Below are 15,927 nucleotides of genomic sequence, written 5' to 3'. Positions count from 1 at the left end.
GCAAGGGCTTTCTTGTTTCATCTTCCCATTTATATAAAATATAGTTTAGATATGTAGGTGAGGACAGATGGTATTGTTCCCATTTTCCATACAAAGATCACAGGGCTAATAAGTGGCTTTTATTGCTTCATTATTATGACTTTTATTTTCTTGTCTCCCAACTAATTGTCAACATTCAATTACTTATTAGAGGTAGGTACTTAAATGGCTATCATTGTACATTTGTAGTATGCTACATATAATTCCAAAATGTGTGTTAAATTTACATTAAACTACAAAAGTGCTCTGTTATATTTCTGACCAGGGAGTCATGCAGTGGATAGAGCATCGGCCTGGGATGTAGGGAATTTCAAATATGAATTATAACAGTAGTGTATTAATGCCACATATCTTAAATTTTATAATCATGTGTTATATAAGAGACTATCCTTGTTCTTAGGAGATATACACTTTAGTATTTAGGCACTACAACTTATTCTCAAATAGTTCTTCAGTAAACTAGTAATTGTTAAGGAAAATATGTGTCTGTGTTGTGTATTTAAAGAGGAAAAAATATGGCAACTGTACTACTCCTGCAACTTTTTCTAAGTTTGAAATTATTTTCAAAACAAAAAATTTAAAAATACTGATGGCTATTCCATACATTAGTGGGACATAAAAATGAGACTAAGAGACATGGACAAGAATGTGATGGTTACAGGGTGGTGGGGGGAGGGAAGAAGGGAGAGGGGGAGGGGGAGGGGAAGGGGCACAAAGAAAACTAGATAGAAGGTGACGGAGGACAATCTGACTTTGGGTGATGGGTATGCAACAGAATTGAGTGACAAGATAACCTGGACATGTTTTCTTTGAATATATGTACCCTGATTTATTGATGTCACCCCATTAAAATTAATAAAAATTTATTTATTAAAAAAAATACTGATGGCTAGACATATGTTGTACAATATACACACATATAAATTACCTTTAAAGGATCCACTAATTCCAAGGTATGTTTTAGGTATATTAAATTTGTTATCTTTGATTCAGCTGAGTTAACCTATTAACATAAAGATCCAATGTAAACACCATAAATATTTAATATAAAAATGGATTTTCCTCTAAAACATTCTATATTTATCATACAATATACATGTTTATATATTAACATTGCCAGGATGTTTGCCAGTCTAAACACTGTTTAGACCTATCATAAAAAAGACTAGTGCACTCACTAGTCTACTGAAAGTCTGACAATGAAAAGCATTCACTTCATTGTATCCAACTTTAATTTCTATTTCAGCCCCTTGGTTCACCTTAACCCATAGCAGTGACAGAAGATAATGTTCAATTCTAAGCAACATTAAAGGCTAAGATTAATTTTAAAAGGCATGAAGAGTGTTTGTAAATAGATGATACTTAAAAAGCTGAGTCCAAACATCCCAGATAATTACAGAGTAACAGAAATTTATCTCATTGGTTCCTGTTTGTTCAAGTAAAAAATGTTTCATAGTTCTAGAAGTTCAAATTAATTAAGAGTTTTCAAAATAAAGCAACACCATATGCTAAATTTTATAAATAAACTTTTTATAAATTAAATCATAGCACTATCTCTAAAGTCGAACAGTGATACTAAACCTGGAGAAGTGAAGATGTTCTTATGGATGACTAATTTACTAGTATGGACAAGAACCACATGATCTCACTCATATATGGAATATAAAACTGAAAGCAACAAATGAACAACACAAATATAAAAACTCAGGTACAAACAACAGTATGGTGTTTAACAGAGGGAATGGGTGTTGGGGGCAGTAAAGGAAAAAGAGGGTCAAAATATGGTGACGAAAGATTTGACTTCGGGTATTGAACACAGTGTAATATACAAATGATGTCATAGAACTAACTGTACACTTGAAACTTATATGATTTTATTAACCAATGTTATCCCAATAAATTTAATAAAAGAAAAGGGAGGAAATAATGGTTCATAAAAACACTGGTTCGCACAAACATTGAAAGTAAAAGTTGGAGAGAGGATGGTCTTGACAGAAGCAGGAAAATTCTGAGGCTCCAACTGATGCTTATTTGACAGAAATACAAAACTGAAAAGAAATAGCCTTACTCTGAGGACATATGAACAATCACTTGATCTCTATTCTGTATAGCAAGGGTTCTCAACTAGGGTAAATTTTGCCCATAAGGATATTTGGCAATGCCTGAAGACATTTTTGATTGTTACAGTTAAGGAGATGTAACTGGCATCTAGTGGGTAGAACTCAAGGATGTTGCTAAAAACCCAACAATGCACAGAACAACAGAAGATTTATCCAGCCCAAAAAAGTCAATACTGTCAAGGTTGAGAAATCCTGCTGTAGAGAAACTGTCTTACTACAAGCATATAGGCACCCTATTATCCACTTCTGTCACTGGTGATTTCCTCCCTGTTTATTCTATCTCCCTCCCCAGCCTTTCCCTACCATGCTAGTTTTGGAGAAGCTGCTCTGAATCCTAGAGTTGTAATACACTAAATGTTGCCAACACCATTTATATGAGGGAGGCAAATTCTTCCTTAGTTGAGTATTCCAGATAAGTATCTAGGCTTGGATGATACCTTAACTGCAGCTTGTGAGGCCCTAAGCAGAGGACCAAGCTAAGATGTGCCTAGACTCCTGAACCACAGAAGCTATAAGATAATAAATATGGGTAGTTTTAGGCTGCTATGGCTGTGATAAGTTGTTACACAGCAATAGAAAACTAATAATCTCTTTGCAGTTTGTTTCTTCAAAGCCAGCAAGAGAGTCTCTCCATGAAGAATGGGGAGACAATTCTCTATTGGCCTTTTGCATTTCTGCCTACCTTGTGAGCAGAGGCATTGAGTGTCTTTGTTCTGCACAATCTTTTCAAGGATGTTTGTATAGTGAATAACCTTGAAAGATACAGCACCTTTCGAGAACAAAGGACAGGTATTCTTACAGTCTTAGAAGATTAAAATGGTGTCATCCTCTAGAACAGCAGGCAAGTATGCTTATGTCCCATTAGAAAAGCTTCAGGTTCCCTAAGCCCAGCAATTCTTCTTGCAACATACTACAAGTGGGAAGTGGAGCTTGAGGAACGAGTTCAGGAAAATGCTGATACTCTGACTACTGCTATTGCCGTGAGTCTCATTTCCTTTCTCTCTGACCCAGGAGTCTCATGTCTTCTGTCAGCATCCATGAAACTGTGTCAAGCTAACTTGTTAGTTTGAAAGTACAATTGACTAACAGATTTCTTCTGTCCTTGATAATACTATGCTGTAACTGTTTTGTTTTTTTTTAACCAAAATCTTACACTGGATCATAAGATTGAGCTTAGAGACCTCTTATAGTGTCCTTTGGCTTAGAGACCTCTTATAGTGTCCACAGCACTTAACACAGTGCGTGGTAAAATAAAATCACTGTTGAATGAATAAAAAATAAAGCCATATACTACAAATATGGCAGTCTGAAATCAGTTGAGAAAAATGAAAAGTTATTCAAAATGAAGCAAATAAACTTGGGTGAAACTTTAAAAAAAGATTTTAGTATTGATATTTTCAACTATTGAAGAAAGAATTTTGGATGTTTATAATGAAAAACAAACTTTCTTAATACAATACATTAAATACTATAGTCATAAATACTGTATAGAAAGGAAAGACATTTGGGCTAATCCAAATTAGAAATTTTAAGCATTATTCTCATTAATTATTTATGACAAGAAAACTACATTTTCTAAAGTCAGTATTCTTAAGGGAAAATATAATAACTCATCTTAGCCAAGCAATTCTAGACTGGAGATTTTCCGAGGACATTTAGTTAATTCAGAAGTTTTTGCTTTCAAAGGCATAAAATATCTATATATTAGCCTGACCAGGCAGTGGCACAGTGAATAGAGCATCGGACTGGAATACAGAGGAGCCAGGTTTGAAACCCCAAGGTCACCGGCTTTCACCAGCTTGAGCACAGGGTCACTGGTTTGAGCATGGGATCACAGACATGACCCCATGATACCTGGCCTAAACCCAAAGGTCACTAGTTTGAAGCCCAAGGTTGCTGGCTTGAACCTAAGGTTGCTGGCTTGAGCAAGGGTCACTTGCTCTCCTGTAAAACTCCCCCCCCCCCCCAGTCAAGGCACATATGAGAAAGCAATCAATGAAAAACTAAGGTGCCACAACAAAGAATTGATGCTTCTCATCTCTCTCCCCTCCTGTCTGTCTGTCCCTATCTGTCCCTTTCTCTGTCTCTTTCATACACACACACACACACACAAAAAAAAAATCTATGTATTAATAATGAAGCATTTTTCTAAAACATTTTGATATTTTCCAGCTGTTACATTACATTAAGACAAGTTACATCACAATGTATACAATAATATATCATGTATATATCAACATACCGTGTCTTGCTTTGGAATTTGGACTAAAACAGAAAGGAGTTGCTCCGTATCAAGAAATTTTGATATAACTAAAACAAATAAAAACTATGAGCATGTGACCTTTGTTACAGTTTAAAATATACATCACGTAAAATATCTTCAAATAATAAAATAGAACAGTTCTACATGCAAATATTACTTGTTTTAATTGTCTTTATCTATCTTACATGTGCCAGGAATAAAACAATAAATCCTAATGGTTATTTTTTTTTTTTTTTTTTTTTTTTTTTTACGTTTTTCTGAAGCTGGAAACAGGGAGAGACAGTCAGACAGACTCCCGCATGCGCCCGACCGGGATCCACCCGGCACGCCCACCATGGGGCGACGCTCTGCCCACCAGGGGGCGATGCTCTGCCCATCCTGGGCGTCGCCATGTTGCGACCAGAGCCACTCTAGCGCCTGGGGCAGAGGCCACAGAGCCATCCCCAGCGCCCGGGCCATCTTTGCTCCAATGGAGCCTTGGCTGCGGGAGGGGAAGAGAGAGACAGAGAGGAAAGCGCGGCGGAGGGGTGGAGAAGCAAATGGGCGCTTCTCCTATGTGCCCTGGCCGGGAATCGAACCCGGGTCCTCCGCACGCTAGGCCGACGCTCTACCGCTGAGCCAACCGGCCAGGGCCTATTTTTTTATTTTGACAATCCACAATCTGTCTTCCAAATGTGTCACTGCTGATTACCCCTCCCTTCTTGAAATTCTACTTCTCAGGTTTTTAGATGTTGCTTATCAGAATTCTCTTCCCACCCTTTTGATCTCTAACTTTTCTTCCTGATATTTAAAAAGATCAGTTTAAAAGCATAGTTAAACCACTAACCATGTAACCTTCCAGAAGTTACCTAACTTTTCATCTTTTAAATGTAGATAATGACATCTACCTCCTAGGGTTTTTGTAAAGTACTCTGCACATACCAGAGCTCAAAACATTATTCTCCTCAACTCATTTTCCACTTAAAGTATTCTATAAAAGTAATTTTGTAGATAATATCTTATACCCCTTTTAAATACCCCCATGTTGTGTTTCTTTTTATTTTTTTCCCCTTAACCATTTTTCCTTAACAGGTCTTTCAGGAATGCGCTCATTGCCCTGCCCTGGTAGCTCAGCTGGTTAGTGTTATCTTGATACACCAAGGTTGTGAATTTGACCCCTGGTCAGGACACATACAACAATCAACCAATGAATGCATAAATTAGTGAACAACAAATCAGTATTTCTCGCTCTCACTCCCCTTCCCTCTCAGTCTAAAAGAAATCAATAAAAATTTTAAAAATACACTCATTTCTTCATACTTAAATTACAGTAAACTACAGTAACTCTTAATGACTAATGGTTATTGTCATCACTGTAATGTGTGACCTCAAGAATTTTTGTTTCAACTTATTGATACTTTACAAATTGGTCTCAATCTGTTATTCTTTAAAAACATTTTTTAATGTCACCTGCTTTCTGTTCAAACTGCTAAGTCTCTTGCTAATTTTAAGTTTGCCTACTTCTAGAACTTTTCTAATTTGCCACTTCTCTGGCAAATTAATTATGTTTAAACTGTCTTTAAAAATTAGAGTAAATAGTTCAGTATACTACTTTTATACTGTTCGATATAATACTATTATGACATTTTACCAGTGATTCCACTGGAATCTTAAAGCCCTCACTTAGGTCTTTCTCTTTTTCAGTCTATTCTTTCTTCCTTTTCCCAAATCTATCATAACAATGAAAATAATGTTTATAAAAATAAGGATTTGATCAGATTACTCTCTCAGTTTAGAACTGTCAGCTCCTTATGTCTGTCCTGCTTCTTAAAATCCACATTTCTTAGCATTATATAAAAGGCCCTTCATGCTCAATGCTCATTTCCTGCCATCCCCAAAGGCTTCAAGTCATAAATAAGTACTGGTCAATCGTTTCTCAGCCTTTTAGCTAAGATCAGGTATAGTACCTGTTGTTATCAGTTTAATAAATAAGTGCTGGCCATACCTTAAATACAGCAAGCTCTTTTATGTCAATTTAAGTATATTGCAAAAGCTTATATTAACTCTACCTTTCCCAATTTCCCAGAAAAACAAGTATACCCTAGCCTGACCAGGCAGTGGCGCCGTGGATAGAGCATTGGACTGGGATACAGAGGACCCAGGTTCGAAACCCCAAGATCGCCGGCTTGAACGTGGCTCATCTGGCTTGAGCATGGGCTCACCAGCTTGAGCACGGGGTTGCTGGCTTGCGCATGGGGTCATAGACATGACCCTGTGGTCACTAGCTTGAGCCCAAAGGTCGCTGGCTTGAGCCCAAGGTAACTAGCTTGTCAAACAAGGTGTCGCTCACTCTGCCCAGATAAGGAACCTATGAGAAAGCAATCAATGAACAACTAAGGTGCCACAATGAAGAACTGATGCTTCGCATCTCTCTCTGTTCTTACCTGTCTGTCCCTATCTGTCTCTCTATCTTAAAAAATAAAAGAAACAAGTATACCCTAGAAGGAAATGACTTCAATATCACAGCCAATGAGACTCATACCAGATCCTTATTCCAGCTACCATATCTAAAAATTATTTGTTACACCCAGGTGCATCAAAATATCTTACACAGGCATGTTCCCTTTGTCTTGAATATCATTCTAAGTTTCTCCTATGATCAAAGCCCTGTTCATTCCCTTGAGACAGAGCTGAAATATTGTCTCTGAAATCTCACCTGGATTTTGTCTTTATCCCGTTTCTTTCCTCTGTGTTCCCATAAAATACTTATTATTGCATTTACCACATTCCATCATATATTTGGAGTTCTGTCGCCCTAACATGAATGTGAAATACTTAAGAGAAGAAACTTATAGCTTAATTTTCCTTATCTTTTTATCCCTAATACCTATAAAATGCCTACAAAAAGTAGAAACCAGGTTTTTATAATGAGGTTCAGATTCTCATATTTTAATAAACTATAAAATTTACTCTCTTACCCTGCTCTACTCTATGTTCATGTTCCCCTAATTTTTACATGCTGTGATAAATTATAAACTTTCCAGAAATAGGAAACATAGAAATGGTTGGAGCTTGATTAACATTACATGATTAAATGACTTTTAATATTCCTGACAGTTATGCAGACATGGAATGCCAGGTATATGTAAGCCAACAAGATATAAACAAGAAAAGGGCTACCAATCAAAAATGGCTTCCTTGTACCTTTCCCAAAGTTTCCCCAAATACACAGGAATTTACGGAAAAAGTGAATATATTCAACAACATTGGAAATGCACAGTCACAGTTAAACAGTCAATATAGTGCCAGAATTTTGAAGGAACTATACTAATTACAATGTATTTGGAATTGGACTGAGTAAAAACTGTTCAGGCTGTAAATGTCTCCCATATTTTCAGGTACAGCTTCAGTTTACACTACCAAAACACCAGGAGAGGTGACTGGGGAAGGGGGTAGAGAAGACAGACCAAGCTCCTAGAAATCAGAAATTGGAGTAGGAACAATGCATATAAGTTGTCCTTCCACCTAAAGGTTTAAGAAGAACATTGAGGCGGTTTCCCAAGATGGTGATGTAGTAGGTGGACATACCAACTTCCAATTGCCAGAACCTAAGTGGATTAGAACTTAATTTTAAGAACCATCATCTGGAAAAACCAACTTTGGACTAAACTAAGAGGACTCTTCAACCAAGGAACACTGAAGAAGGCACACTGAGACTGGTAGGAAAGGCGGAAATGCGGAGAGGGCTGCCCAGCTCCCCGGAGCCAACGGCAGCCCGGAGAGACTTACATGGTGGGGAAAAAAAGTTTGGCAGAGAGGGGAGGGTCCTGGGCCCCAGGAACAAAGCCTCAGTCTACAGCCCCAGAGCCTAGAAGAGGTGTACCAACAATATTTAGCTGTGAAACAAGTCAGGATACTGTTTGTGAGAAAGAGACAGATTTCTCAGACCCAGGATTCTTCTTAAAGGGACCGTGCAGAAAACCTCTCTCACAACCACCCACCTGGGGCTCCAGGAGATGGGAAGAGAAGAGAGGACTGGAGCAGCAGGAAGAGAGTGTAATCTAGGAGGCACAGAAAGAAACACTTCGAAGGACAGCCATCCTAACACCTGGGCTGAGTCACTCTCCAAATCTGAAATGAATATTTCCCCTGGAACCAGCAATATCAGCAAAGGGAAGAAGGACACCAGCCAAACAAGCTCTCCTGCGGCACTCAAAGCAGAGTCGCTTAGAAGGAGGGAGCTTTTAGGACTCCAGTATGGAGTATTAGGGTCTAAGCTGCAGCACCCCCACCCACACTGCTGAGGGTTTGCCACAGGGCGGGAGGCAGGGAGGCAGTGGGATGCAAAGCATGGTTCTGTCGGTGGGTGGAAGCCTGGCCAGCCACAACTAAGGCCAGGTGTGAGCTCAGTCTAGCCCAGCACGGGCAGAGGGGACACGTGAAAGCAGTCAGGTCCAGCTGCGAGCCGGCCTGCAATCCCACCTGCAGGGGGGGGGGGCGGGGGGGGACCAACGAAAGCCCAGAATGGGCGGGGACCCGCAACTGAGCAAGGGCGCGTGGCATGCAGCCTCACTTGGCCTGTGGAGCTGAGGCTTGCAGGCTAACACATGAGCTGTCTCTGCCTATAGGGGCAGAACGAAAGCCCGGGAACAGTTGGGAGATCTGCAGCTGAGCACGGGTACACAGCCCTGCCCAGCCCACGGAGCTGAGGCTTGTGGCCAGACGCGCAAGCTGGCTCCTCGTGCAGGGGGCAGGGTGGGAACCTGGAAAAGTCGGAGACCAGAAGCTGAGCAAAGGTGCTCACCCCGGCCCTCAGTGCCGAGGCTTGCAGCCCTGGACGCAGTTTGCAACTCCGCCAGCGGGGGGCAGGATGAAGGCTGAGGCCATGGAGGCCTGTAGACCCAGGTACATGAACATAGCCCCTCCTGTGGAGGAGAGGTGGAACCCTAGCAACAGCCACAGAGGGTCGGCGCCAGCAACGCTCATACCCGAACGCCAGAGGCAGCAGGGGTGGTGGGCCTGCAGACAGAACACACCTAGGGAAAACAGAGGCCACATCCATTGGACTCTGGTGGCCAAACCCTGCTTATACACAGACAAAATGGGAAGGCAGAGAAATGCAACCCAAATGAATCAAGAGAAATCCCCAGAAAAGGACCTGAATGAGTCAGATATAACCATATTACAAGATGCAGAGTTTAAAACATTGATTGTTAGGATGTTCAAAGATCTTAGAACAACAATAGATAGTCATTATGATCACCTAAATAAAGAGATAGCAAATATAGAAAAGGGCATTGAAATAATAAAAAAGAATCAGTCAGAAATGACAAATAAAATATCAGAAATGAAGACCACAAAGGAAGGAATTAAAAGCAGTATGGATGAAGCTGAGGATCAAATCAGCAAATTAGAGGACAAGATAAATGAAGGCACGAAAGCAGAGCAGAAAAAAGAAAAGAGGCTCAAAAAGTCTGAGGAAACTCTAAGAGAGCTCTGTGACAACATGAAGCGAAATAACATCCACATCATAGGTGTTCCTGAAAAAAGAAAGAAAGAACAAGAGATACTTTATTCGATCAAATCTTAGCTGAAAAATTCCCTAAATTGAGGCAGGAAAAAGTCCCATAAGTTCAAGAAGCACAGAGAACTCCATTAAAGAGAAACCAAAAGAAATCTACACCAAGATAAATCATAACTAAAATACCAAAGCTAAGTGATGAAGAGAAAATATTAAAAGCTACTAGAGAAAAAAAAGGCTATCACCTACAAAGGAGACCCCATAAGGATGACATCCGACTTCTCAACAGAAACACTTGAGGCCAGAAGGGAATGGCAAAAAATATTCAAAGTAATGCAGAACAAGAGCCTACAACCAAGACTACTTTATCCAGCAAGGCTATCGTTTAAAATTGAAGGAGAAATAAAAAGCTTCCCAGACAAAAAAAAAAAAAAAAAAAAACCTCAAGGAATTCACTACAACCAAACCAATGCTGCAAGAAATGCTAAGGGGCCTGTTGTAAACAGATCAAAGGGGAGAAAGAATATAGCAAAAGAGGAATACAGTTTTAAAAAATAAAATGGCAATAAACAACTACATATCAATAATAACCTTAAATGTAAATCGGTTAAAGGATCAAATCAAAAGACATAGGGTAGCTGCATGGATAAAAAAACTCGACCTGTATATATACTGTCTACAACAAACCCACCAAAAGATGCACATACACTGAAGGTAAAAAGATAGACAAAAATATTTCATGCAAATGAAAATGAAAAAAAAAGCTGAGGTAGCAATACTTATATAAGACAAAATGTACTTTAAAACAAAGGCTATAGTAAGAGATAAAGAAGGTCACTACATAATGATAAAGGGAGCAATCCAAAAGGAAAATATAACCATTATAAATAGCTACGCACCTAATATAAAAGCACCTAAATATATAAAGCCGTCTTTGATGGATTTAAAGGGCGAAATCAACAGCAATACTATAATAGTAGGGGATTTCAATACCCCACTAATGTCACTAGATAGATCCTCAAGAAAAACAATCAACAAAGAAACAACAGAATTAAAGGACACACTAGATTAACTCAATTTAATAGATATCTTCAGAACCTTTCACCCTAAAGCAGCAGAATATACATTATTTTCAAGTGCTCATGGTACATTCTCTAGGATAGACCACATGTTAGGGCACAAAAGCGGTCTCACCAAATTTAAGAAGATTGAAATCATATCGAGCACTTTCTCTGATCACAATGGCATGAAACTAGAAATCAACCACAACAGAAAAATTTAAAAATACTCAAAAACTTGAAAACTAAATAGCATGTTATTAAATAACAAATGGGTTAACAATGAGATCAGAGAAGAAATAAAAGAATTCCTAGAAAGGAATGATAATGAGTATAAATTAACTAAAAATTTATGGGACACAGCAAAAGCAGTCCTGAGAGGGAAGTTCATACCATTACAGGCATACTTTAAGAAGCGTGAAAAAGCTCAAATAAACAACTTGACCCAACATCTAAAAGAACTAGAAAAAGAACAGCAAGTAAAGCCCAAGGGTAGTAGAAGGAAGGAAATAATAAAGATCAGAGCAGAAATGAATGATATAGAGGCTAAAGAAACAATACAGAGGACCAACGAAACCAAGAGCTAGTTCTTTGAAAAGGAAACAAGATCAATGAACCTTTAACCAGACTCGCCAAGAAAAAAAGAGAGAGGACACAAATAAATAAAATTAGAAATGAGAGTGGATAAGTAACAACTGACACAACAGAAATACAAAATATTGTAAGAAAATACTATGAAGAACTGTATGCCAAAAAAATAGACAACCTAGATGAAATGGACAAATTCCTTGAAACATATAATCTCCCAAAAATCAATCTGGAAGAATCAGAAAACCTGAACAGATTGATTACAACAAATGAGATCGAAACAGTTATGAAAAAACTCCCAACAAAGAAAATTCCTGTGCCTGATGGTTTCACAAGGAATTCTACCAAATATTCAAAGAACTACCTCCTATCCTTCTCAAGCTATTTCAAGAAATTCAAGAGGAAGAAAGACTTCCAAGATCCTTTTATGAGGCAAGAATAATTCTGATTCCAAAACCAGGCAATGACAACACAAAGAAAGAAAATTATAGGCCAATATCCCTGATGAATTTAGATGCTAAAATCCTCAACAAAATATTAGCAAACTGGATCCAGCAATACATGAAAAAAATCATACATCATGATCAAGTGGGATTTATTCTGGGGAGGCAAGGCTGGTACAATATTTGTAAATCAATCAATGTGATTCATCACATAAACAAAAGGAAGGAGAAAAACCACATGATAATTTCAATAGATGCAGAAAAAGCATTTGATAAAACTCAGCACCCATTCATGATAAAAACTCCCAGCAAAGTGGGAATACAGGGAACATACCTCAACATGATAAAGGCCATCTATGATAAACCCACAGCCAATATCATACTCAATGGGCAAAAATTAAAAGCGATCCCCTTAAGATCAGGAACAAGGCAGGGGTGCCCTCTTTCACCACTCTCATTCAACATAGTTCTGGAAGTCCTAGCCACAGCAATCAGACAAGAAGAAGAAATAAAAGGCATCCAAATTGGAAAAGATGAAGTAAAACTATCATTATTTTCAGATGATATGATATTATATATAGAAAACCTAAAGTCTCAGTCAAAAAACAACTGGACCTGATAAATGAATTCAGCAAGGTGGCAGGATATAAAATTAAACTCAGAAATCAGAGGCATTTTTATACACCAAAAATGAACTGTCAGAAAGAGAAATTAAGGAAACAATCCCCTTCACTATAGCAACCAAAAAAATAAAGTACCTAGGAGTAAATGCAACCAAAGAGATTAAAGACTTGTTCTTAGAAAATTACAAAACATTGATAAAGAAATCAAGGAAGATACAAACAAGTGGAAGCATATACTGTGCTCATGGTGAGGAAGAATAAACATCATTAAAATGTCTATATTACCCAAAGCAATTTATAAATTCAATGCAATACCAATTAAAATACCAATGACATACTTCAAAGATATAGAACACATATTCCAAAAATTTATATGGAACCAAAAGAGAACACAAATAGCCTCAGCAATCTTGAAAAGGAAGAATAAAGTGGGAGGCATCACACTTCCTGATATCAAGTTATACTTCAAGGCCATTGTACTCAAAACAGCCTGGTACTGGCATAAGAACAGGTATATAGATCAATGGAACTGAACAGAAAACCCAGAAAAAAACCCACACCTTTATGGACAACTGATATTTGACAAAGGAGGTAAGAGCATACAATGGAGTAAAGACAGCCTCTTCTACAAATGATGTTCGGAAAATTGGACAGCTACCTGCAAAGAAATGAAACTACACCACCAACTTACATTATTTACAAAAATAAACTCAAAATGGATAAAAGACTTAAATGTAAGCCGTGAAACCATATGGATCTTAGAAGAAAACATAGGCAGTAAGCTCTCCAACATCTCTCGCAGCAATATATTTGCCGATTTATCTCCATGGGCAAGTGAAATAAAAGACAGGATAAACAAGTGGGACTATATCAAACTAAAAAGCTTTTGCACAGCTAAAGACAATAAGAACAGAATAAAAAGACAAACTACACAATGGGGGAATATATTTGACAATATATCTGATAAGGGGTTAATAACCAAAATTTATAAAGAATTTGTAAAACTCAACACCGGGAAGACCAACAATCCAATCAAAAAATGGGCACAAGAAATGAATAGACACTTCTCCAAAGAGGACATACAGATGGCCAATAGGCATATAAAAAAATGTTCAACATCACTAATCATTAGAGGAATGCAAATTAAAACCACAATGAGATATCACCTCACACCAGTCAGAATGGCGCTCATCAACAAAACAACATAGAATAAGTGCTTGTGAGGATGTAGAGAAAAGGGAACCTTTCTGCACTGCTGGTGGGAATGCAGGCTGGTGCAGCCACTGTGGAAAACAGTATGGAGATTCCTTAAGAAATTAAAAATCGAACTGCCTTTTTACCCAACTATTCAACTTTTAGGAATATACCCCAAGAACACCATACCATTGTTTCAAAAGAGGAAATGCACCCCCGTGTTTATGGCAGCATTGTTCACAATAGCGAAGATCTGGAAACAGTCCAAGTGTCTGTCAGTGGACAAGTGGATTAAAAAGCTTTGGTACATATATACTATGGAATACTACTCAGCCATAAAAAAATGTTGACATCGGATCATTTACAACAACATGGATAGACCTTTGATAACATTATATTGACTGAAATAAGTAAATCAGAAAAGCCTAAGAACTATATGACTCCATACATAGGTGGGACATAAAAATGCGATTCAGAGACATGGACAAGATTGTGGTTGTTACCGGGGCAAAAGAGGGAATAGGGGCACAAAGAAAACCAGATAGAAGGTGACAGTAGAGAATGTGACTTTGGGTGATGGATATGCAACATAATCAAATGTCAAAATAACCTGGAGATGTTTTCTCTGAACATATGTACCCTGATTTATCAATGTCACCCCATTAAAATTAATAGAAATGAATGAAAGAAAGAAAGAAAGAAAGAAAGAAAGAAAGAAAGAAAGAAAGAAAGAAAGAAAGAAAGAAAGAAAGAGAAAGAAAGAACACTGAGCCTGACCAATGGTAGCACAGTGAATAAAGACCAATGGTAGCACAGTGGATGGAGAGTCGAAGCACAGTGAATGGAGACCAATGGTAGCACAGTGGATGGAGAGTCGACCTGGAATGCTGAGGTTCCAGGTTTGATACCTCAAGGTCACTTAGTTTGAGTACAGGCTCACCAGCTTGAGCACAGGCTCACCAGTTCAAGCGTGGGATCAAGAACACAATCCCATAGTCACTGGCTTGAAATCTAAAGGTTACTGGCTTGAGCAAAAGGTCATTGGCTTGGCTTGAGCTCCCTGGTCAAGACAGATATGAGAAGCAATCAATGGAACAACTAAAGTGACACATCTAAGAGTTAATGCTTCTCATCTCTCTTTCTTCCTATGTCTCTCTCTTTCTTTCCCTCTCTAGCTAACAAAACAAAACAAAACAAAAACATTCACTGCCATGCCAGTGAACAAATAGCCAGATACCAAGGGCATTTCTCTTACCACATGTTATTGGTTAGATTGTGTCCCTCAAAAAGATATTTTGAAGTCCTAAATCCCAGTACCTCTGAATGTGACCTTACTTGGAAACTGGATCTTTGCAGGTGCTATCAAGTTAAAATAAAGTCATTAGGGTGGGCCTTCATCTAATTGGTATCCTTATAAGAATACAATATATATTTTCAATTATTTATATTTCTAAATTTAAAGAATATTCATTTACCTGACTGAAGTCCAAAGAAGAGTTCCTCATGTTGAAGTAGTTCTTGAACACAGTCTAATCTCATGTTAATAGTTTCAATATCAACTAGAGGTTCTAATATATTAGAACGAAGTCTTCTACTCCCTCCAGGAGTCTTAGTGTAATTTAGAACACCAAAGAGAGTGTGATTACTCCTTTGAAAAAACAAGTTTGAAAATTTTCACTAAGTATACAAAGAATTCAATTTAATTTTGTGATTAAATAATTTTATAGTCTATACAGTAGTTATTCTCAAACTTTAAGACATAAAAATTGTATGCATATTTTGTTTCAGTAGGTCTGAGATGAGGCCTGAGAATTTATTACACATTCTGAATAAAGCTCCCAAGTATGCTGTCAGTCAATGAACCATACTTCGATTATCAAAAATCAACAGTGTCGCCCTGGCCGGTTGGCTCAGTGGTAGAGCGTCGGCCTGGCGTGCAGAAGTCCCGGGTTCGATTCCTGGCCAGGGCATACAGGAGAAGCACCCATCTGCTTCTCCACCCCTCCCCCTCTCCTTCCTCTCTGTCTCTCTCTTCCCCTTCCGCAGCCGAGGCTCCATTGGAGCAAAGATGGCCCGGGCGCTGGGGATGGCTCCTTGGC

General features: G+C 38.3%; 1 protein-coding gene and 1 pseudogene across 1 annotated transcript in view; one reads left to right on the top strand and one right to left on the bottom strand.

The window, feature by feature from the left end:
* MSH4 (mutS homolog 4) overlaps positions 1-15,927 on the bottom strand; it is a 105,959-nt gene that overhangs the window by 48,319 nt on the left and 41,713 nt on the right. Inside the window, exons 7-9 of the mRNA XM_066372204.1 lie at positions 15,304-15,476; positions 4,402-4,469; positions 968-1,042 (exon numbers count right to left, since the gene is read on the bottom strand). Coding sequence (XP_066228301.1) covers positions 968-1,042; positions 4,402-4,469; positions 15,304-15,476 — 316 coding nt within the window. The remainder of the gene's footprint in view (positions 1-967; positions 1,043-4,401; positions 4,470-15,303; positions 15,477-15,927) is intronic.
* LOC136401783 (U2 spliceosomal RNA) lies at positions 6,330-6,475 on the top strand (annotated as a pseudogene).

This window comes from Saccopteryx leptura, chromosome 3, assembly GCF_036850995.1.
Source record: "Saccopteryx leptura isolate mSacLep1 chromosome 3, mSacLep1_pri_phased_curated, whole genome shotgun sequence".
NCBI lineage: Eukaryota > Metazoa > Chordata > Mammalia > Chiroptera > Emballonuridae > Saccopteryx > Saccopteryx leptura.
Note: the sequence above shows the minus strand (reverse complement) of the source record. Positions and strands in the feature narration are given on the sequence as shown.